The sequence below is a fragment of the Drosophila tropicalis genome, unplaced genomic scaffold (assembly GCF_018151085.1).
Source record: "Drosophila tropicalis isolate 14030-0801.00 unplaced genomic scaffold, ASM1815108v1 contig_3, whole genome shotgun sequence".
NCBI classification, from domain to species: Eukaryota; Metazoa; Arthropoda; class Insecta; order Diptera; family Drosophilidae; genus Drosophila; species Drosophila tropicalis.
Window position 1 is genome coordinate 313,120 of NW_027172753.1, and position 22,806 is coordinate 335,925.

At 37.1% G+C, this 22,806-nt stretch overlaps 6 protein-coding genes across 7 annotated transcripts; 3 read left to right on the forward strand and 3 right to left on the reverse strand.

The window, feature by feature from the left end:
• Positions 1–1,519: 1,519 nt before the first annotated feature.
• On the forward strand, positions 1,520–3,592 carry LOC137572283 (homocysteine S-methyltransferase). The gene is made up of 4 exons (XM_068284030.1): positions 1,520–1,661; positions 1,976–2,158; positions 2,571–2,750; positions 2,813–3,592. The coding sequence occupies exons 2-4, from the start codon at positions 2,002–2,004 to the stop codon at positions 3,469–3,471; spliced, it is 996 nt and encodes a 331-aa protein (XP_068140131.1). The 5' UTR covers positions 1,520–1,661; positions 1,976–2,001; the 3' UTR covers positions 3,472–3,592.
• Positions 3,593–3,841: 249 nt separating this feature from the next.
• Nedd8 (Nedd8 ubiquitin like modifier) lies at positions 3,842–4,569 on the forward strand. Its single transcript, XM_068283987.1, has 3 exons — positions 3,842–4,002; positions 4,165–4,295; positions 4,360–4,569. The coding sequence occupies exons 1-3, from the start codon at positions 3,985–3,987 to the stop codon at positions 4,457–4,459; spliced, it is 249 nt and encodes an 82-aa protein (XP_068140088.1). The 5' UTR covers positions 3,842–3,984; the 3' UTR covers positions 4,460–4,569.
• On the reverse strand, positions 4,565–6,572 carry LOC137572249 (glutathione S-transferase C-terminal domain-containing protein homolog). The gene is made up of 2 exons (XM_068283986.1): positions 6,309–6,572; positions 4,565–6,237 (listed from the first exon to the last, which is right to left on the reverse strand). Exons 1-2 carry the CDS (start codon positions 6,432–6,434, stop codon positions 4,594–4,596), a joined length of 1,770 nt encoding a protein of 589 aa, XP_068140087.1. The 5' UTR covers positions 6,435–6,572; the 3' UTR covers positions 4,565–4,593.
• Positions 6,573–6,878: 306 nt separating this feature from the next.
• LOC137572331 (hydroxylysine kinase) lies at positions 6,879–16,461 on the forward strand. 2 transcript variants are annotated; one of them, XM_068284077.1, is made up of 4 exons: positions 6,879–7,128; positions 11,917–12,252; positions 15,286–15,410; positions 15,465–16,461. In XM_068284077.1, exons 2-4 carry the CDS (start codon positions 11,933–11,935, stop codon positions 16,283–16,285), a joined length of 1,266 nt encoding a protein of 421 aa, XP_068140178.1. In that variant the 5' UTR covers positions 6,879–7,128; positions 11,917–11,932; the 3' UTR covers positions 16,286–16,461. The 2 variants fall into 2 exon arrangements, with proteins under 2 accessions (XP_068140178.1, XP_068140179.1); XM_068284078.1 differs by lacking the exon at positions 6,879–7,128 and adding an exon at positions 11,465–11,736.
• On the reverse strand, positions 12,720–15,084 carry tos (Exonuclease tos). Its single transcript, XM_068284076.1, has 2 exons — positions 14,204–15,084; positions 12,720–14,145 (listed from the first exon to the last, which is right to left on the reverse strand). The coding sequence occupies exons 1-2, from the start codon at positions 15,005–15,007 to the stop codon at positions 12,844–12,846; spliced, it is 2,106 nt and encodes a 701-aa protein (XP_068140177.1). The 5' UTR covers positions 15,008–15,084; the 3' UTR covers positions 12,720–12,843.
• A 341-nt stretch (positions 16,462–16,802) lies between the features above and the next one.
• msl-1 (male-specific lethal 1) lies at positions 16,803–22,250 on the reverse strand. Its single transcript, XM_068284075.1, has 2 exons — positions 19,937–22,250; positions 16,803–19,865 (listed from the first exon to the last, which is right to left on the reverse strand). The coding sequence occupies exons 1-2, from the start codon at positions 21,773–21,775 to the stop codon at positions 18,117–18,119; spliced, it is 3,588 nt and encodes a 1,195-aa protein (XP_068140176.1). The 5' UTR covers positions 21,776–22,250; the 3' UTR covers positions 16,803–18,116.
• Positions 22,251–22,806: the final 556 nt, after the last annotated feature.

Genomic DNA, 22,806 nt, shown 5'->3' on the forward strand with positions numbered 1-22,806 from the left:
TATTAGACCTAGACCTATATACATCTATCTATATGTATACACCATAACATTTATATACATACATATATATGTATTTATATAAATTCATATCTCCATATATAATCTGTTCATATATAGTATAAGGTGCACATGTATGGGAATTGAAACAAGCTGATTTATGCTTATTTGTGTCTAATCAGCAAAAGAAAAACGAATCTAGCCAAGTGCGAGACGGCGCAGATATGTCACATTGCTGGGTAAACAAGTGCAAATTAATATACTTTAAGATTAAGGGTAGACTAAGTACCCTCAACTTTTCGAAATCGAATACATCAAAAAAATGTGCAACTTATTTTCTCTTATGCCAAATATTTGCATCCTAAGTAATAAATATAATCAGAAATCTATCGAATTTTAAATTTAAAATGTTATTGTTTTTATAGCATTATATTTTGAATTTTAAATTTTTTAATTTAACTGCATTATATTGAAATCTTACATGAATTTGTGCCTTTCTTTAACTTTGATCCTCTCGAAGTTGCCAATATACAAACTTAAGAATAGTTTTTAATCAATTAAAACCACTTTTTTCGAAAATTACCTAACAGAGTTTGTTTAAGATATTTAAATTACAATTAAAGCTTATTTCAATTTTGGGGGATTGGATAAAAGTAGCTGAAATTTGAAATATCAAAAAAGTTAACTTTGGGCTTCCCGAAATTTGTAGTCTTTTATGGTTCTTGACCATTCAAACCACTGGCTTATCCTTTAAAGGGGAAATGAGAGAAAGTATTTGTCAAGAACCTCAAAACCCGATTTCACCTTATTGTAGTATTTTCGTCCAATTTGATCAATTCTTGTACCAATAGAAAACTTAAATAACAAACTCAATTAATGTATGTAGTTTTTTAGCTAAGTGATAGTGATAAATCATTCCTCTACAAGGGTATTGAGATTCGTCACTTTCAAGCTCTGCAGGTATGTACATAAGTATATTATAGTTAAGTAGGCTAAAACATTTGACTAAACCATTAATACCCAATTGATACCCTCTAAGCAGTCAATAAACCTCTCGAAGAGTGAGTCTAGTCGGCACCGGCTGGGCTGTATAGAGGTTATCATTGAATCACTGGGCGGTCTCCATGAGTCTTTCTTGGACTTTTGTCCAATCCAATCCACGCACTTTGACAATAAACAATTTCATCAGCCTTGAAGGAAATACAACAGTGTTTGCCGTTCGCTATTGAGAGGTACAAGGACCGGGACGAGTCTGTGAGATGGCTTGGGGATGGGATATGTTCATGTTGTCTAGCAGCTGTGCACTTGGCTTATCAGAAAGCACTTGCCTACCAGTCTAGTTTCAGAATCAGTCACATACATTAATACATACGTACATATGTGTATACATATATAATCGTGTGTTTACTTTTTTTTTAATATTTTGTTTTTATGCTGATAAGAGGCTCGAGCTGCTCCAGCTGAGCCAGCGGGCAGCCTATAAAAGCTACCCGACATCATTGTAAAACACTTAAAACGTTGTTGGACCGACTATAGTGAACTACAGACCATATTCCCTTGGCGAATATCTATCTTTATAGTATATAGTGCAATTGTAATTCAAACGAAGCTTGTTTTGTAATTGAATAGGATTAATTTATACTTGATATAAATATAATTTCAAGGTGAGTCTTGATGAGCTTATTCGCATATCTCATGTCTGGCAAATGTTCAATTTCAATTAAATGTTGTTGTTCTTGTTATTTATTTGTTTGTTTTCTCCAACTAAAAAGAAGTTCACTGAACTGTTGATAACAATTTGTTGTCGTTTTCCTTTTTTTTTTTTTTGCGATAAGTGGGTAAAGGGCTGACATTTGTTTCTAACGGTCATTATAGTTACATTGTAATTGCTGATCAGATGTCAAGGTTCCCATAAACAAAGAGTAATCAAAATGCTTATCACCTAAATGGCAAACACTTGCTTTTTATTTGCTAATAGGAACATCTGTCCAGCAACTTGTGAATATGGCTCTGACGCGGGTTTTGGTTAAAGATGGCGGTTTTGGCACTCAGATGACCGTACATGTTGGCAATTCGGTGGACGGTGACCCATTGTGGAGTGCCCGTTTCAATTCCACTAATATGAGTGCTGTCATTAATACTCACCTGGACTTTTTGCAGAGTAAGTTGCATTCAAAAGAAGAAGAAAAAAACTGACCTAGTTTGCAGTAAAAAGCTTACAGCATCCTGTTGATCTCGACTTTGAAAGTGTAATATCTGGTCACTCTACAAATTGCTTTTTTAAGATCTGATCCTGATCCGAAAATTAAAAAAAAAATGCTAAGATTTTCTTTACTACGGCCTTTCCAGACTTCTTTATTCTAAATTTAACAACATAAAATAATAAAATAAAACCAACTTTAGTCTAATAGTTCATAAAATGTTTAAGACTGAGTTTTGTGACTATATCTTTCAATTAGCACACTTTTCCGTTGGATACAATGTTTAGTGTTTAATTTGAACGATACAGCAAGCTATATCCCTTTCGAAACTGAATCGATTAGATTTCACTTAGCAACAATTAATTATTTTAGATGGAGCTGATATCATATTGACGAACACTTATCAGGCCAGTGTCGAAGGTTATATGGAGTATTTGGAGCTGGATGAGGAGCAAAGCATTGATCTGATAAAGAATACTGTGAGATTGGCTCATATAGCCAAGGAGAAATATCTCACTGAATGTTATGAAGCGAAATTGGCTGTGCCAGAAGGTAAGTTAATATCTAGCAAAAATTAAAGAGTTCTTCTGACAAGGACATTTATTTTTTTTAAGGTTTTCCTCTGATAATTGCATCAATTGGACCATTTGGAGCTCATTTGCATGATGGCTCTGAATATACGGGTAGCTATGCAGATTTTGTTCCCGCGAAGACCATAACTGATTGGCATCGTCAAAGAATTGAAGCTTGCCTGGAGGCTGGTGTGGATGCTCTGGCCATTGAGACAATTCCTTGTCAAATGGAAGCAGAAGCTTTGGTCGAAATGCTTTGTGATGACTATCCTGATGTGAAATTTTGGGTTGCATTCCAGTGCAAAGATGAAACCAGTTTAGCTCATGGTGAAAGTTTTGCGGATGCTGCAAATTCTATCTGGGATATCTTAAGTGAGAGGAACGCCCTGGACAAATGCTTGGCAGTCGGTGTTAATTGTGTTCATCCGAAATTTGTTACTGCCCTGTTTAAGAGCCTCAATGGTGAACGAAGTGTCGATGAACAAATCCCCCTTGTCGTGTATCCCAATAGTGGAGAAGTCTATGATGTTGCCAATGGTTGGCAAGGTCGTGAACACTGCGTGCCGTTGGCCAACTATGTGCCTGAGTGGGCGCAATTAGGTGCCAAAATTATTGGTGGATGCTGTCGTACCTATGCAAGAGATATTCGTCATATAGGGGAGGCCATACGTAACTGGAATAAATTGAAGAAAAACGCTTAGAATCTCAGCGTACATGGAGATCTCAGGTGTCAAACATCAAAGTGCATTTGATTTAGTTGTAAATATTTTAAACAGTATAGATTTTAATTAGAATTCTAATAAAAAGACAAGACAAAAAAAACTATTGATTACATGCTTTGATGAAGTGGTTTACAAGACTTATGATCTTGAAATTTAATTGGTTTCTTAAATTAATTGAAGTTGAATTAAGGTGACTCCCAATCGGAAAAAATATAGATGAAGAAAAATTGTTTTTGAAAATGTACGTTTCAAATTTTAATTTAAACTTTTAACATATTCTGTTAAAGTGAACGGAATCTTTTAACAGCTGTTAAACAACTTCTCACTAGTCAACACTGAGCCAAATCAGTGTTGCATATGCCATCACCAATTAACTCTTTTGCAACACGGCTAAGCCCAACAACAAATTTGCAAAAAAAAAAATATATAGTAATAGAAAAATTACAAATTTTAGTATTTCATCAATTTTAGAAAAACGTCGACACAAATAACATGTTGATTAAAGTTAAAGTAAGTTGAGTGTATTATATTATAGGCAACAAACTTCATTCCTCATTGCCGGCTTTATTTCGACAAGGCGCCATGCGTCAGCATCAGCCAGATCGCAACAACAAAAACCCAAAATTTATACAGTTAGAGGAATTACACATATTTCTATCTCATTTTTGGTAGACTCTGACTGGCAAAGAGATTGAAATTGACATTGAACCCACAGATAAAGTGGATCGCATCAAGGAGCGTGTGGAAGAAAAGGAGGGTATACCACCGCAGCAACAGCGTCTAATTTTTTCCGGCAAACAAATGTAAGTATTCCTGCAATACCCAATGGATCCTCAGAAATAACTGTCTTTCAATATTTCCCAATAGGAACGATGACAAAACGGCGCAGGATTATAAAGTGCAAGGCGGATCGGTTTTGCACTTGGTGCTGGCCTTGCGAGGCGGACAACCCATAACGATCCATTAGATGAAATATCAGCAAATATTCGCTTTACATTTTTTCTACATCTGGAACAATCTAGCCTAGCCCTAGCCTCTTAATGTTACTCAAATAAAAAACGTTATAAAACTATCGAAGGTTCTCATTTCAATTTATTTCAGTTACACATTTTCATAACGTCCAACTAGCAAATGATTCTTTGGCGTGCACTGTTCAGGTTTAAGTCGTGTTAGGATCACCATTTTATAGCCCGTTTCTTCGGCCTGTAATTTACGATCTGTGTCGACAATGCACATGCACTTTAGACCTTGAGCCGTAATCTCCGGCTTACAGTTCTTGGTGCCTAAATCGTGGGCCTGATCAGCAGCGTGGGCTATATATAGATAATCGTTGAATGTCAAGACCTTTTGGAATTGCTTGCTTAGCGGATACGAAATGTGAGGCATCGGTTGCAGTGAACCATAGCAGCAAGGACAACAGGCAAATCTGGCCCGCACTCTTTGACATTGCTGGAGGACAATGTCGGTGGCAGTGCCACAGGCATGCAGCGATGTTCCAATGTCAAATTGACCAACAAAATAGTCAATGTTACATTGGTAGAAGACACAATTGGTTAACTTCAACTCTGCGGCTCGCTTCTGAGCCTGGCTCAAAGAAAACGCCTTATTTTCTAGCACTATAATTATACAATCGGGCAATTGAAGGGCCAAAAGAATTGCCAAATGACCAGTACCACTACAGAAGTCTACGATGCGATCTCCGGGCTGGGCTAGGGAAATAACTGCATTAGCCATGTTCTCTAATTGCTTGCGCTTCCTTTCCAATCGGTTTTCTGGCAATGCCGAACTCTTTTCATGACTAGGTTCGATTTCTTGCCAGTTGATTACTTCTTGGCCATAGCTGTGCTCCGAATTACTTGAAAACTTTATGCCAAGTGGTTCTAGTTTGGCCAAAGCTATGTCCACTTCTTCCTGGCTAGTGTAAATGCGATTTCGAGGCTTATAACGCTTGGGATCGGCCTTATATAAACTGTTGGCTTGGCAATCGGGTATAGTTAAGACCTCAGTTCTCTTTTCCACTTTTGCAGAGATAATTAACTCTTGCAATATTCTCGAGCAATTACCATCGAATGAGTCAATCTCACTTAACCATGTGCTAGTCAATGGAAAATACTGCAACATGTGGTCACAATGCTGGAAAATTATCTTCATAAGGGGATACAGGATTAAATCGGCAATGGTAAAGCTAACACCTTCGGCAAAACGATGTTCGATAAGCAAATTCTCTTTGGGTGTCGAACAATCAATGACCACCCGTTCTTTCCGTTTGATTTTTGGGCCATTAGTATCAATCTGATTGGCTTGGTCCCGAGCCTGTTTATATATATTATGCATACGAACCGGCTCGTTCATATGCTTTTCAAACCTCACCACCTCCAAAGGAACAGACGTAAGTTCCTGACCCTCAAGTAGACGACTAACAGCCTGAACAACATCCACCTCACAGAAGCGTGTCCAAATAGAGGCTTCAGCCGGGGCCAGCAGGCAACTATTTTTAAATCCCAACAGTTTGGAGAGCTCCACATTCGACTGCCTTCCAATCAACTCTCGACAGACAGCACAAGCTCCAGCTATATAGGTATTGCCATCCTTGGCATAAATGGGCAATCGGAGATCCCTTATGGCAGACAGTGAAGCGGCCTCGCGACATGTTATATTCTGCTCCGTCAGCTCCCGATGCAACTGCAGCTGTGAGCTGCGTAAAGCTATGCGTCCTCCCTTGATTTTATTGGATACAAAATTAACCTGAGGACAAAATGAGAAAGAGATCGAGTAAAGACTAAGTCAAGCTTCAAATACCATTTTGAGTATCACACCTGTATATTCTTTGGTTCATTTAGATAGCGTAGGACATAGAATGCCATGAAAGAAGAAACACTTGTATATATTTTTGTTTCAGCTTTTTGGGTGCTTATTTCGATTTCCACATATAATTGATCCATAGTTTAATTAATAAAAATCAATTAAAGCATTTAAAATTAAAATAAAAAAGGGAATTTAATCAACCAAAACTTAAACAAAATAAAATAAATGAAAGATATTGCGGATTGTTGGGGGAGAAGGGAGAAAATAGAGATGAGCATATAAAAGTGAAGACAATATGTGTGAGCTTTCTTCCATGCTTGGCGGTTAGGTTTTTATTGCGATTAATATATATTTTTGGAAAACTGATTGAGTTTATTAATATATTATTGTTTTGTAATTATATGTGGGTCAAAAAAACTTCTTTTGTTTAAATCATTTTTAAACGATATCTAAAATATACAGAAAAAAATTTTCTCTTAAAAGGTGTCATCTCTAACGCGTAGGGTATTTTTAAGCACAGCAGCTGATTGATACTGACATTCGCATGTTAACGTTTTGGCTTTGCAACTATTTTAAATGTGTTAATTCATTTGTGGTTTTTGTTATTGTTAAACACATTCGTTTTCTATATATTTTCACAAATCAATGCAAATTTGATTGTTTTACTAATTAGATGCCCAACGTACTTTTATTCATTTGCCTTCGTTCTCATTTCGTTGATACGCATATTAATAAAGTTAACGCAACAACAATACCAAAACATAGCCCTTGGCCTTGAGATTCTAATTGAGCCGAGATTGAAAATTAGTCATTCCAGTTTAAAAGCCACAGGTAATATGTACATACATAGTATTACATATGTACATAGATATGTACATCAGAATTTTAAACTCAAAGCATGCATACATATATATGTAAATACAAACAATTTTTGTTTGTTGATTTCTCTCATTAGCAATCAGCTGTGCATATTTACATGCATTTCATTGAATTAATTATACCGTGTCTATGTTTCTGACTGAGTGTGATGTGTGTGTGTGTTAACGTTACGATTTGGCCAGTGGAAAACTTCAACAACACTGCGTATGAGCAATAAACCTGCATTTTGAGTGAAGGTCAACCAATACTTTGAAAACTGTCTACAAATCAGATACAATTTAACCCGTTTTGACCAACAAATGTGAAAAACATTTCATCAACTCATTCTCTTATTTGTATTTAATAATACTTTAAGATTTATAGTATATTGAAACAATTACACTGTAAAGAGTATATTGATTTTAATCTGAAGCTTGGAGTTCTGTTTATCTCGGTTTATCATATATAACGTCCTGTATGAAATCGATTCGTTGAATGGATTATTATTATCAACTGAAAACTTGCTATTGAATCTTATGAAGTAAACCAAAATCGGTACTTACATAACAGAAATCGAAGTGCTATAAATTCAATGGCTATATATGTACATATGTAGACAGGGAAAACATATAGTCAGTGCATTCGCATTATCGCCCCTCTGGTCTTATCGACGATCTTTTAAAAACCAAGTATGTACTCTATTAAAGACACTCATATTTTATTATTTGAGTAATCAAAACTTGAGTCAGTTCTAATTCACACGTAAGTGGGTGCTATAATTACACATGTGTACATACATACATATACATACATACATACATATGTAAAACACTGCAAAATAATCCATTTAATTTTAAAACAGTAGAAAATTTTGTACATATGTATGTACATACATACATACATACAGTAGCGGTTACGAATTTCGCACATTTTGTATTTTTAAAATTGTTAAAGTTCCAAAATACAAAATGTGCAAAATGATTGATTTTCTCGAATCACAAGTATCTAAATTAAAATTAGAATCAGAATTTCAAATTGGTCCCAAAACCAAAATTAGGATTCATAGATATATACATAGGTGAATAGTGAATGACCAGCCTAAATGGGTTTATTATACCCCTGCAGAAGGAATGATAAAATTGTTCAGATGTTTGAAACGCACATAAAGAGAGGGTTCCGACCTCATAAAGTATATATGTATGTATGTATGTATGTATGTATATATCAGCATGTGAAGCTGAGTCGATATAGCCATTTCCGTCTGTCCGTCCGTGTCTTGATGAATTGTCTGTGCATTGATGAATTGAGTTACAGAAACAGAGTTTGGAAAATGTAAAATATTATTACCAAGAACTGCCAGGGTATACAAACTTCGGCACAGCCAATGTTAACTTCTTTGACATTTTGTCTTAAAATCCACCTAGTGCAAAAAGGGAAGAAAGCTGGGACGACAGAATTTGGACTAGTTTATCTTTATACAAGAAACAACCAATAACTGTAGTTTTTGTTTCATTTAGATACTTGGGATTGGAAAAAACAGGATCTAAGTTCAACAATTTTACATTCTTGACCCCCACTGTATATGAAGATAGATCTGTACTTTAGATGATTTTCAAGTCATTATCAAAGAATTGTATTTCTTTAGCCTAATGTTTTAAATTTTTTTTCACCTTTGCGGGGTTTTTACAATGTTAGCCCGAAAAATCACAGTTTTTCGAGAAGTTTTTTTTGTGAAAAGTATAATATAATAGGTAAATCTAGACACTAGTAGTAAAATTGGGGTAAAAACATAAAAAATTATGAGCTTTTTTTCGATTTTTGGATTTTTTATTGCCTAGAAGAACTAGAAGAAACATTTTCATAAAAATCGAGTATGCTATGAAATTTACATATGTGATAATATGAGAGTAAAATTGTTTTGTTTGTATATTCATGAATTGAGTAGCAGAAAACAAATTTTGAACATGTAAAATTATTATTACCAAGGACTGCAAGGGTATACAAACTTCGGCATAGCCGATGTTAGCTTCTTTGATTTTTAAAGATCAATTTTTAATACTGCCTGAGATGCACTTAGGACTTCCATGATCTCCAAAAAGGTTGTTTTAAAATAACACAACCAAAGTGTTGTGTATACATATGTATATAGTATAGTCTATACTGCCTTAAGCATCAATTTAAGACGACAATTTAAGAAATACTTATGCTAATGACCCTCGTATCCTCGTATTTTTTATATTTCATGCTCAGTTTTGTTTTAGTTTTTTTTTTATGCCCCGATTTGGTCTTGTTTGTCTAAATTCGTGATTCAGCCGATTCAGATGAATCCTATGTTTAATCTTAAACACTAGACTTATAAAGATCTTAAATTTGAGAAGCTACTTACACATCACAAATAGCTATAGTTTAAAATGAATTTGTTGGTCTTACAGCCACTTAGATATTCAAAATTATGTTTAGTCGGGAAAATTGTGTGATTGATCGCCAGGTAATTCTTTTCAATTTTTGCACCTGTCGCAACGGTAATTAGGAAAGCACAGGCAATTGTTAAAGTAACGAAGTTATTAACAAAAGTCACTGCTTTCGGGGGAGCTATATGATATATAATCATCCGACCTTGATCAAATTTAGGTAATACAAAGCTAACGTTTAGGAATACTAAACTGACAAATATTAATTTTTATATTTTACAGAATTGCAAAGATAATGGATTTTTATCGAATTATTTTAAAATCTATTTTGGTCAATCTTACCGATTTCAAAATGATTTATTTCAATTAAATTTTAATTTTAAAATAGGATCAAACACTTTGAAAATGCTTAAAAACTTAATTAATTTCGATACGATTTGTGAAAAAAACATTAACCAAAAGGCACAACAAATTTGTTTTTTTTTTTCATTTGTGAGAGATATAAAGAAATCATTATAATTTTAAAATAAATATTTTTATTCAAAATAGACCAAGAATCGACTGAATAAAAGCTTCATGAAATTAATGTTTTTGTTGTCTCACTTGCAGAGATAAATATCGCTTTCAAAAACGTTCTTAAGAATTTGTTTAAGACTTTGGCAAATATAATCTTTTGTCACTTCACACATTTTACTCAAAACTGTGACTTGGTAAATTAATGAACATTAAATAAACTTTTCGATGATCTGAAAGCGGCTCTGGGCTTGAGATTAAACATGCATATTAACTTAGTCGTTCTCTGATACAGTGGCGAGCAAAAGTAAGTGGATGTTCACAAAACTGACTTTGGCCATCCATAAAAACCATTCATACAAGCAACTTAAACAAAATATGATATTTTAGACTTATTATTTTGTATGGATTTATGCCATACAACTATGGGGCACGGCGTCTGACTCAAAAATTTTAATTCTGGAGCGGTTCCAGACAGAGCTTCTGCATAGAATTGTTGAAGCTCAACTACAAGGACCGTCTATTAAGTGCGAGAACAGGAGGTATGGCATTCGGTACCTCTTCACCCTAGAATCCATGACAATGCACTAGCACTTAAGAAATACCTGTGGAGTCAAAAATTTAAATCAAAAAAACTAAAAACAACCACATAAACTCATTTTTGCATGTTTGGTAGGAATTAAAGACCGAACTTAAAATGAATATTATGTCCAATGACACGGTTTGGCATGCATTCTACCAAATTTTCTCTAATATCCATTGGAATTCGATTCCATTTCGTTTTTACACGGTTCCACACATTAGTGGCGGCTAATTCGTACTACCCAAGCCTCATTTTGATATACGTTTTAGATATTTGTAGATTTGAAGTATGTAAAACTACTTAACTCTTGCATCTTATCAATCATTTTGGTAATACAAAAAAGGGGGTCAATATTCATATTAATATAAGGTAGTCCAATGATACCTGATCAGTTTTGTAACCGTATATATGTACACAGTAATGTAGGTATAGCGCTTTGTCAGTGTTTAAGGGTGTTAAGTGAAATGGATCACGACTTTCGAGTTGTTGGCTTTGATTGGGTAACGCAATACGACAACTGATAAAATGAGAAAGACCTAATGCACTGAGCAAATAAATAATCTGAGAAGAAAAAGCACAAATGAATATATAATCCAAGCAAAACAAAACAAAACAAAACAAAATCGGGCATACCTAGTCTCGTAATCAAAATGCAAACACTGATGAAATATAGACTACAAAGAAAGGTGACGCTAACATAAGTCTCGGATGTCGACTTCTAGATACTATATTTTGCTCGTAACTCGTAACAATTGAGTAATTGATTAAATTAAATTAACCCGATAACGAGTAATTCAATTGTTTTGGCGCCATCTAAAAGAAACTGCTTTGTAAAACGATTTACATGAAATGTTGTCAACATTTATGTAGTGAGTAGGACAAGAAAGAGTATTTCAGCCAGTTTCATAGGTAAATTAATATACTCAACTTGTTAGATAGGGTATCGAAAATTGAATAAATAACCAAAATAGCAGAAGAGACAGTGTAGCGCGGGTAGCAGAAAACAGGGCTCACACACACACACACACACACACAGAGACACACAAAGAAGACGTCAACGGACGACAGCAACGGGTACCTCAACGGCAACGGCGACGATGCCGAGCAACAACTTGTTTAATTGAAACAGAAATTCAATTCATTCTGCTTCGGAATTTCGTATCGTTCACTTGAGATTTTGTTGTATTCTGATCTTTGTTTTGTTTCGTTTTTCTTGTTTTTATTTTATTTTTTTTGTTTTTGCCACCGATAAAGCTCGCACACCCCAAAAATGGAGCAATGGAATAATGTGGAGCTAACAAACATGTCCAAATCGAAATCATATACTTTAAATCATGAGTACGATGATGCCGAAAGGCTGAACAAGGAGAACCAATTGACCTCCAATGGCAATGCAATAGGCAATGGAAATGGAGAAACAAACCATAACAAACAACAAAATAAAGTGCTCGAACCTGGCTCAGAAATCAAGCCTACTGTACATCTTGAGGATGTGGAATCATTGGTGAGACGTTTATATGGCATTTCAATAAACGAAGTCAAGGAGCTAAAGGCCTACGATGATCGCAACTATTTGATACTGGAAGATGGGTAAGTAAGAATCTGTACAGAAATTTTTGGTGCTTTATCATGCAAGGTGAACAACCCAACATAGCCATGCTTAAAAATAATTTGTAGACAATTTAAGAAACATACATAAATATATAAATATTATTTTTGAAAAGTTCAAAGAACTCTTTGCCCTTTTTTCTCGCGCCTTTGTTGCCGGTCTGACCGACTCGCTTTCAATGATCCAAACAGAAGCAAAACAAATGATAAAATTTTACATGAAAACAAACTAGGCCAAGGGAGGTCGCCGTTTTTCAAGCGGATGAGTGTAGAGTACCAATATGGGAGGCATACACACATATGTATATAGAGCTAAACTCATCTATTTATACACCCCATGCCATAGAGATCTAATTAAAGTCGTTAGTCGATCCACTTGAGCGTGAATAAACAGTTGAAGGTGCGGGACGGGTTGGGTCGGCAATCACCTTGATGACTTCAACAAAAAATTTGCTTTTGATAAATAACATGTTTTGCGTTTATTACAATAAATGTTGAGATAGCAGTAGGGGGAGCAGTTGGAAACGTCTTCGCCCATTTCAATGATAAATAAGACTTAATCTAAGAATCTTGTCACTTAAGCACAGGTCTCTTTTGAAAACCAAACATGCTGAGTTTCGTTTGGCTTGCTATGGCAGTGGATGAGGCTAATTTGGCAGCCTTTGTTGTTGATTTGGAGGTAGTCTTGGCGGGTGGCTTGGACAGACCCACTCGACGGGTTTGAGGCAGTTCAAAATTTTTAAATTTCTCCGATGACTTTGTAGAAACCGAACTGTCAGTCTCCTGGCTACTCGGAGGGGTTAGTCGTTCTGAGCTAGCAGCATCATCATCCGATAGTAAAATAATGTCTTCTAGTGGCTCTGGGCAGTCGGTAACTTCATCTAGAGTTTCAAATTTTGGCTTTTTACAGCAAGTCTCCTCTTGGTCTTCGTTATCATCCTTGTTGGAGGAATCATCACATTTGCTTTGCTTACTTGTTACGGGATTTTCTTCTTGTTCGTCTTCTACTAACAATTTTTGGTTAGGAGAATTAATATCTATCTTTTGGGTATCCTTGTGCTCACTAATATTATCTGATTGATCGGTTTTGCTGGAAAAAAAACGGCTTCTTATTTCCACCTGCTCTCTGACAAATATGCTTCTCTTAATAGCATTCACACGCGGCATATCGGAACCGCCGGATCTTCTTTCACCGCTTATGGGACTTCCCTTTTTGGGGCTTAGTAAACGCAGTAGAGAACCATTTTCACACACAGGAGATCCTGGCTGCTTTATCATCATTTCCTTGGCAAAGGGATTATGGCGACTTTTACTTTGCACTGGCGAAGCTGGTGGTGTGTGTTCACGCTCCTCTGTGGATGAGCTGCTACTGCTTCTTCGCCTTCGCTTTGGATTACAGCTGTATATGTTAAAGACTTCAGCTTCTGTTTGCTTGGCCTCCTCCAAACGCTGATTGGCTTGCATTTCCGCTTCTATGGTCGGACCATTGAAATCGACCTTTTTGAATAACAAAGCACAAGAGGTTTGAATTTGTTTCGCCGGCTTTGTTTCTTTATGCTTAAAATTAGATTGCCAAATACTTTTATGTTTCGCACGCTTCACATGCTTTGCAGTAGGCTGCTTGGCTTGGTCTTTATTCGGATCCCAATTGTCCAGACGCTTGAGCGTGAAGGGATTCAAATTGCCCAAAGCCAAATGGTAGGCTTCTTGGCTATCTGCAAGCAATGTTCCGGCATTGCTGCATAAGCTAACATCAGTCTCGAAATCCTCTAAGGCATTTAGTCGCTCCATACGACGCTCCAGAGGATTATAAATGAACATATGCTTAAATGTGGCTTCGGCCTTGAGAAAGTTCTCAATGTAGTCGTCGTCAACCTGCAACAAAACTCAAATACATGTAACTAGTTTCTAGTAACCTTGTATAGGAACTTACCTCCAGATTACGCATATTAAGATATTGTGGAATCTTCTTTAATGCTTTACGCATGTCTTCCTGTTCTGTCTTAAGTATAAATTTGCATGCCTTGGCCAATCCAATGCCGGGCAATGAATCCAAATAATCACAGCCTGATAATATACACATGCGTCGAAACTTGTCAAAATGATATCGATCCTCGCGACAGCTCATGGCCAGATGCAGCTTATCCGCCTCCACTAGCAGACCATTGCCTGTTAGGTCTAGTTTGAAAATTATCTTCTTGGCGCCAAATAGTGTTAAATCAGAGTCCTCAGTGACTATGTACTGGACTATTTCTGCCTTATTTAGCCAAGCCATTTGAGCGTCCGCCTCATAGGGAGCCACAATGCAATCCACATTGCGTTCCCTACAGGCCTGAATTAACCGTAAAGCCATCTCATGGGTGACATCCACACAACGACGCATCTGGGAGCGAGCCTCCTCCACCCGTCCCAGACGTAATAGCTCTGCAGCTCGTTTCTTGCTTTGCTGACGGTTTTCCCGGCGCCGCTTTTCGGTCAATGCCTTGGCCGGCAAATGTTGTCCATCAAAGACCAATACTGGTTTAATATCATACGACAATAACATCTGGACATACTTAAGACAGTACTGAACATATAAATCCGTATCCTCTCCACGGGCCAACTTCTCGGCGCAACTGAAGACACCCTTGTGGAGCCAGCAATAGGTGTCTACGGCAACAGAGCAGCCGCGAATATCCTTTAATTGCAACTTCTTGGATGCTTTCTCCAGAAAAGGTATCAGGCCCGTGATACCCATGGCCAAATATAAACTACACAAATAAATAAAACACCAATAAAACTGAGCACAAATTACCGCCAAAATAGACCTTGTTTAGTGTGACCAGAACAAAGTAGTGTTGGAAAGTAACCTAATGTGGTGTAAATAAGGGTTAAAATCAAATAATAGTGGGTAAAAATTTAAAAACAAAGAAGTGGTGTAGAAAGTAACGAATAAATTACAAATTTCGTCATTCCTTGAAACTAAATAGTAATGATTTCTTATTAAATTATTGTTTCTTCTTTTTTATATTTCAGCAACATAAAAAATCCTTTGATTGTTTCCCATTGTCCCCATGGGTACGTGTTAAAGATTCTTAATTCATTGGACTCCAAGAAAGTTGAATTTGTGGATGGACAAAATCAGTTATTGCTCTATTTGGGTAAATGTTTCTGTTATCTTAAAAACTTACTTGACTACATTTTAATTATTTCAGCCAAGCAGAATGTAAAATGTCCCAGACCCATAGCCAATGCAGTGGGTAAATACTATTCAGTGGAGCAGCTTAGTGGCAAGTCCCATGTAGTGCGACTTTTTGAGTTTCTGCCTGGAAAAATGTTTCACGAGGCTCAAATGTCGAAGAATTTGCTATTCCAGAGCGGCGAATTTTTAGCGAAATTGGATCGATCCTTAAAGAATTTCACGCATACGGCGTATGAAACACACAAATCGCTCTGGATGCTACAATCGGTTCCTCAATTGAGGGATTTCATCTATGCTGTCGAAGACCAAGATCGGCGGACTTTGTGTGAGGAAATAATAGAAGCCTTCGAATCCAAAGTCTTGAGTGCCTTAGAAACACTGGATCATCAGATAATCCATGGAGACTACAATGAACAGAATATAGTTGTATCGCTGGCCAAAAATGGCTTAGATTGGAGTGTGAGCGGTGTCATTGATTTCGGGGATACAAGTAAATCGCCTTTAGTCTTTGAACTTGGCATAGCATTGGCATATATGATGCTACAAGCAAAAGATTTATCCAGCGGAGGCATATTTTTAGCCGGTTTTACCAGTATTCAAACGATTTCTGAACAGGAATTAGGCTATCTGAAATATTGTGTTGCTGCTCGTCTCGCTCAGAGTCTTATAATGAGCTCTTACACTCATACATTGGATCCTACTAATGATTATGTACTGGTAACACAAGCCGAAGGATGGAGGATGATCGACGAACTTTGGCGAAATAATCTGGAAACCATCGATGAACTGTGGGCCACGACAGGACATCAGTATTTAACGCAAAGCAATAAGTAATTAACAATTAGCAATCAATTTGTCAATTAATGATGTCGCGATGTAGCGAAATCTCCTGTGAACTTCAAGTATTTCAATGGCATTTTCTGTTTAATCTTTTACAATTTATCAGTTATATTATTATTATCATAAATCTTTACATTAAAACGTTTTTTTGTTTGTTAAACAAATACAAATATAGTTTTTTGTTGTTGTTGCTGATGGTTTGTTGCTTAGTTTTTAGTTGGGTGATTTCGATTTTTTTTTTTTTTTTTTTTTGGTTTCCTATTTAGGGTGACTCGTGAATTTTGAAGAAGCTTTTTGTTTTTTAATTATTATTTAATTGAACTAATTAACAGCTAATTACATGGTGTATAAAAGATGTTAAACAATTTTTTGTAAGTGTTTATTTATAGTTAGTTTTAAAGGCTAAATACATTACATTATTAAAGTAAAAATAATTTATAATAGTATATGTATAATTATATAATATATAGTCACAAGTCTACTTAAATCTACGAATTACATTACATATAACTTTTCGATTTTCTGTTTTTTATTTTTTTCTTTGTTTTGTTCAATAACCTAAACATGTGTCTGTTTACAATGTACAAACGGGAGGAAAGCATCAGCAATAGCCTTAGCTTCAGACATTGCTCAAGATCTTATTTAAAAATATATATATATATATATGTGCTAACTTCGCCTTATCGCAAAAGAGAAAAAATATTTGCTTAAAGAATTAAAAAAGTCAATATATATATACATATTGTTGGATCTAGAATTTACAGCTTGAAAAGAAATCAAGTTTTATTTAATTATACAATAGCAGGCATATATATATCTTCTTTTTGGTAGATAATAAAACAAGAAACATACATATATATTACAATTAAATAAAGAAAATATTTAAAAAATGAAGCTCTTCTATCCGTGATAAACTCTAAGCAGACCTTAAAAACTCTCTCATATACAAAACACACAAAAAAATTTATAAAAACGATAAAATTAAGGAAAAGTAAACCGATTTAAAATATATGTCAGAGAATATACCTGAGTTATGAACTCCCTCGACTGACTTGCCTACCCTCCGCGTTCTCAAAATCTCAACAAAAAAAAAAAAAAAAAAAAAACCGAATAATTCTGCTTAAGAGCTTCATCTAATATATATATAACATAATATAAATACGTCAGACAATAATTAAGAAAGAATACCTAAGTAATAACTAAAAAGTTCTAGGTTTAAAATAAAAAAAAAAAAAAATTGTTTAACCAAAACAGCCCAATTCGAAAATTATAAAGCTGAGATGCGTCTCTAAATGTATATGGTCCTTTGGGAGGGGAGAACTATTGGCTTAAAAATAAATTCATTTCTGTTCTTACTGGCCCTTTTACAGCTCAAATGGAATGCTCTAGGAATGACATAGGTAACACTTTTAAATTTACAACTCGTACAGAATTAATACATAAGTAAAACAAGGGAATAATCTGAAAAATCTGTTGAATCGAAATTATTTACAAACAATATATATTCTGATTTAGTTTCCTATGGCGCGGTATTCCACAGGAGCTATAAAAGGGCTTATAAGTGGTAAATTATTACGTAATGTGAAACAGAAGCTACTACCATAACTTCTATCCATTTGTGTATACCTATTTTTAGCATAGAATCAAGGACAAGGTGTAAATAATGGTGTAAAGAATTACTTATTTAAGTATAGAAAAAAGTTTTTGAAAATAGTGAAGATCAAATACAAATGATTATAATAATCAGCGTTGAATGAAAGCAATGTCAGCTGGCTCCGTCTGCTCATCCTCCTGCGGCTGTCGCTGCGCCTCATCGTCATCTCTCTCAGGTGCCCCCAAAGACACCGCTTTTACCTGCCTTGCGTCGTTTGCGCCGCTTGATAAAGACAAACGATGAGTTCAGTTCTTGATGCTTTTGCTCGGCCGCCGTGGTGGGCAACTTTTTATTGGCCAATGTGGAGACTGGTTTGGCTTGAGCCTTGGCCCTGGCAATCGCAGTGTTAGCGGTTTCCTCCTCTATCCAAGGCAGATTGAATTCGTCATTGGGATTCAGAGTGGGCATATTATCGCCAAATACCTGAACTGGAACCTCATTAACAAACTGTACACCTTCAATATCCTCGGGCAGGGGATAGAAAGTCGATATGGGCAGCGGATCTAATGGAAGTAGAACTTCATCTTGCTTATGCCGCATGCGCAGCTCTTGGCTGCGGATCTGTTCGCGCAGGAACCGTTCATCTCGTCGCTTGCGTTCAATCTCATCCTTTACATATTTCTCATGACGTTTCACAAAATCCGCATCGCTAAGTGGCTCAATGTCTTTGCTATCCGAGGATGCCGGTACTGGAGTATCGTGCCATTTGGGTATTTCCAGGCTGGGATTATCAGCGAGAAGTTCATCGGCCTCTTCAAGAAAGAATTCATTGTCGCAATGAATATCTTGATCTTCCCACGAACGGGTCGTATACGGATACGAAACTTCCAAAAATCCACCGGTAGTGATGCTGCGTGTTTTGGTTTTACCATAGGTTTGATGGAGATTATTGGGAGTCTTGCGATTGCTGGTTGTGGTGCTTGTGGAAGTGCTACTGCTCACACTACTCATCGACTGCGGCGTCAAAGGAGCTGCAATGTGTGATTGTGTGGATTTCTCCTCAGTTTTGGTAACCGATTTCGTAGGCGGAACTGTTATCACTGCCGCTGGTGCAACCACCGGTGGAGCAACCACCGCAGCCACTGCAGATTCTATCGAGGACGTGGGCGTGTGGATTGGTGTGGTTGAGGGCGTTGTTATAGGCGTGGGCGCCGGTGTAATGGTTGTTGCTGTGGGTGGAAATATTAAACTGGTATTTGATACCTCATCGCTTGACTTTTTCTTCAGCAACACCAGCGGAGTTTGACTTTGACGCCGCTGTTGCTTTTCCAAATGCTCCTGCAACTTGCGTCGCGTCTGCTCTTCGATACTAATCTCATGATTATCATTGCTCAAGTGAGTGAAGTTTGTAACCTTATCCTGCTGTGCGGGTGAGGTTGTCGATTTGGTGGGCAGTACACATTGCCTAAGTTTTAGTTTTAAGATTTTCTTTAGAGGCTCCTGCAAATCAAGATGATGCGCCTTAATTTCCGTCTGATGATTGGCAATGATTTTCGATGATAACGCTGGCTTTTTAACCTTCTTTGAGTTGGGAGCCACGGCCAATGAGTTAATCTTAGAAGCGGCTTGATTATAGATTTGGGGGGCAGGAGGAGGTGTGCTTGGTGCAGGAACAGAAAGCGAATTGGGTGTTTGGGTGTCGTTCGTTGCTGTTGGAGATATTCTAAAATCATTTGATATTTCTGTTTCCTCCGTTTGCGTATTAATGGTAACCACTTGCTCGCTATGAATCTCAAATTCCTCTTGAGTACCATCATCTGAAAAGTATTCCAGCGTAGAGACTTCCATTTCCACTTGCCCATCTTGCACTAATTGTTCTTGTTGTTGGTCCTCTTCTTCAGCTATTTGCAATTGCTTTTTCAATTGATGATTAGGCGTTGAGTGAGCTGAAGGTGAGTCTGTTGCATTTAATACAAAGATCTGCAAAAAAAAAAAAAGACAAAAAAAAAGAGTTAAAATTTAAATAAACTGAATAAATATATTTAATATACCTGATGCTTATCTCCTGGATAAGGAGAATGCACATCCACATTGTTAACCTTTATTTCCTCTTCTTCGTCCAACTCCATGTGGCCATTGGCATCGGTTGTATGTATTTCATGCTCTTCCCCAACCTGGTCCTCCAACAATTGATCCTCCACCACTTGTTCTTCCACCACTTGTTCTTCCACCACTTGTTCTTCCACCACTTGTTCTTCCAACACATGTTCTTCCACCATTTGTTCTTCCACCACTTGTTCCTCCACCACTTGTTCCTCTACCACTTGCTGATGGTCCATCTCTTGCTCCTGGACAACCACCTGCTCCTCTTCCACCAACTGCTCTTCGACAACTTGCCCTTCCTTCTCTACCAATCGTTCGTCCACTATTTGCTCCTTTTCTGTCAAATTGTGTTCTATGCTCTGTTCCGTTTCAACCATTTGCTCTTCTACCAATTTCTCTTTCTCCTTTGCCAAATCATTCTCAATGTGTGCTGTCTGTTCTAATTGCTTTTCTTCCACTACCAGTTGCTCATCCACATTGTGCTCCTTTTCTGTCGATTGATCTTGCAAGACATGCTCTTCCACCATTTCCGTATCTTCATGGATTACCTCTTCTTCCACCACCTCTTCGACCACTTCTTCTTCGGCTCCTACAATTGTTTCGCTGACTATTTCTATTTCATGGGGATCCTTATCATTAAGCATTTCCACTTTACTTGTCTCATGTTCCTGTTCATGGGCTTTCATTTGCACCTCTTCCTCGGCCTGATTATCCGGCATTTGATCCAACTTTTCTATATGATTAGAGCTGATGATTGTGGTGGTGGAAGTGGTAGTCAAACTGGAATCCTGATTTACACGATGTAGAATCATGGTACTGACTTTTTTTCCATTAAATTCAGCCCTCCCCACTTTACTGCGGGGATCGATGGGCGTGGCCGGAGACAGATTTGTGACAGAGGTGACCAAAACATTGGACACTTGGTTCGCATTGGAAAGAGGCAGCATATGTGGTTGGTTATCATAAGACTGTCGCATAAGCTGGGCTAGCGTTGGTTGAGGCTCCGGTCTGACCTGTTCTGCCACCAAACACTCCTCTGCTTGTGACTTTTGCTGCTCCCGCTGCCGCTGCTGCTGGAGGTAAAGCTGATTCTGTTCTGCAATTTCCTGATGGGCATTAATTGCCTTCAATCGTTTTGGCTCTGGAACGTCCCAATCAAAATCTGTTTGTGTTTCCACATGACGTACAATCTTCGCAGGCGGCCTGGGTAAATCATCATCATCATCATCGTCATTGTCCTTTTTGTGATGATCATCCCTTTGTTGCTTGCGGCGCAACTGGCTTCTGGCCTCTATCAACTCCGCCTCTAGACGAGCTTGCGTTCGCGTTAATTCATCATTTTGGGCAAAGAGTTTATTGATTTTTAAATTATGCTCTTCGATTTCCTTATCCTTTGCGGCCAACTTATCACTTTGCTCCTGCAGCATATTCACATGCAAGACAATTAATCGCTTGAGATTTTTATTATCCACAATGAGAGTGACCACATCCGAGGAATTGGAGGAGGCTCCCCCGGATGGAGGAGCCCCACCAGTACGTCGCCCAGTGTAAGCATTTTCCGATGGACCTCCTATTGGTGGTGGTTTATGATATTTATTTGGTCTGGATGTCCCCGTATGATATCCATGCTGAAGGCGGCTAAAATTCTTGTTGGCATGTGGGCTATGGATGTAATAAGGCACCCCACCTCCGGCTACAGCACCGCGGTAGGGTAGGTAAGCAGTAGGGTAGGGTAGATCGCTGTAGTTGGGTTTTGGGTAAACCGACCATTTGTAACGCTTGTCCATAGCGGCGGCGTTTCTACCGGTGAGATGATTGTATTCAGCTCCTTAGGAATTGTTTCTTCTTCTCAATGCTAAACAGATTGCATTTTATTTTATTTATTGCTGCCCTTTTTTTGGTTGTCTTGTTGTTTTGTTTTGTTTGTTTGTTATTTGGCGCTCCTGTTCAGTGCTTGTGTACGAGTGTGTGTGCGTGGTGTATTTGTGTGCGCGCCTCCTCTTCTTAGTACAATGCGTAAATTTCACTTTATCCACCACACTTAATTTTTTTTTCTTTTTGTCAGAAAAAAAATGTCTTTAGTTGAAACTGTAAACAGTTGTCATTGCACATGTTATACACATTAAGGCTTAGTGTTTTACATAATTGTTTGTAAAACTATTTAAGCGGTATGTTTAGTTTTTGCACGTTTTTATTTTAACATTGCAGAAAGTCGCGTAAGCGTAAGTATGGCGTTGGTGTGGTGTGTGTGGTGACCAAATATACAAAGGCGACGACACATCTACGGCCTGGCCAGGGTTGCTTTGCATATCAAACCAGGGAGACCAGGGTTGCTAAGTGTTCTGTACATTGCCACGCTGCCAACGTTTTCCTTTTCTCTCACATTTTGCTTAACCAGTTTCATTAAATTACAAACTATACAAATAACACAGGCCGACATGATTTTTGCTGACGTTAACTTGAGAGGTGTTCTTAACTAATTCGGGTACGCTGATTCTAACTGCATACTTGGTTTTTGTCCATCACGTCTAGATTTTGTGAAATCTGGAGATCTGGGGTTGAAAAAAAGGCACCCAAAAGTATACTATAGAAAGTTTGAAACAAAAATTTTCAACTTTTTTTACGGATTTTAGAATATTTTGTGTAAGAAAATTAGTTCTTGTTTGCACATATAACTAATATACAATTTGTAAGACGCAGCAAATTCCCACAATTCTTTAAAATTTAAAAGCAGACAATGTTTGAAATCCCTATAGCATACTTTTTGGTTGAAATTTTACTCATTATAGAACTATATCCGGAGTGTAAGATATTATCC

Bases quoted from the DNA above. Each gene is read 5' to 3' on its own strand.
- LOC137572283 (XM_068284030.1), top strand. From the start codon at position 2,002: ATGGCTCTGACGCGGGTTTTGGTTAAAGATGGCGGTTTTGGCACTCAG. The intron at 2,159-2,570 runs GTAAGTTGCATT...TAATTATTTTAG, and splicing joins TCACCTGGACTTTTTGCAGA to ATGGAGCTGATATCATATTG. The intron at 2,751-2,812 runs GTAAGTTAATAT...ATTTTTTTTAAG, and splicing joins GAAATTGGCTGTGCCAGAAG to GTTTTCCTCTGATAATTGCA.
- Nedd8 (XM_068283987.1), top strand. The intron at 4,296-4,359 runs GTAAGTATTCCT...ATTTCCCAATAG, and splicing joins ATTTTTTCCGGCAAACAAAT to GAACGATGACAAAACGGCGC.
- LOC137572249 (XM_068283986.1), bottom strand. From the start codon at position 6,434: ATGGATCAATTATATGTGGAAATCGAAATAAGCACCCAAAAAGCTGAA. The intron at 6,238-6,308 runs GTGTGATACTCA...TTTTGTCCTCAG, and splicing joins ATGAACCAAAGAATATACAG to GTTAATTTTGTATCCAATAA.
- LOC137572331 (XM_068284077.1), top strand. From the start codon at position 11,933: ATGGAGCAATGGAATAATGTGGAGCTAACAAACATGTCCAAATCGAAA. The intron at 12,253-15,285 runs GTAAGTAAGAAT...TTTATATTTCAG, and splicing joins TATTTGATACTGGAAGATGG to CAACATAAAAAATCCTTTGA. The intron at 15,411-15,464 runs GTAAATGTTTCT...TAATTATTTCAG, and splicing joins TCAGTTATTGCTCTATTTGG to CCAAGCAGAATGTAAAATGT.
- tos (XM_068284076.1), bottom strand. From the start codon at position 15,007: ATGGGTATCACGGGCCTGATACCTTTTCTGGAGAAAGCATCCAAGAAG. The intron at 14,146-14,203 runs GTAAGTTCCTAT...GTTTTGTTGCAG, and splicing joins TTAATATGCGTAATCTGGAG to GTTGACGACGACTACATTGA.
- msl-1 (XM_068284075.1), bottom strand. From the start codon at position 21,775: ATGGACAAGCGTTACAAATGGTCGGTTTACCCAAAACCCAACTACAGC. The intron at 19,866-19,936 runs GTATATTAAATA...TTTTTTTTGCAG, and splicing joins ATCCAGGAGATAAGCATCAG to ATCTTTGTATTAAATGCAAC.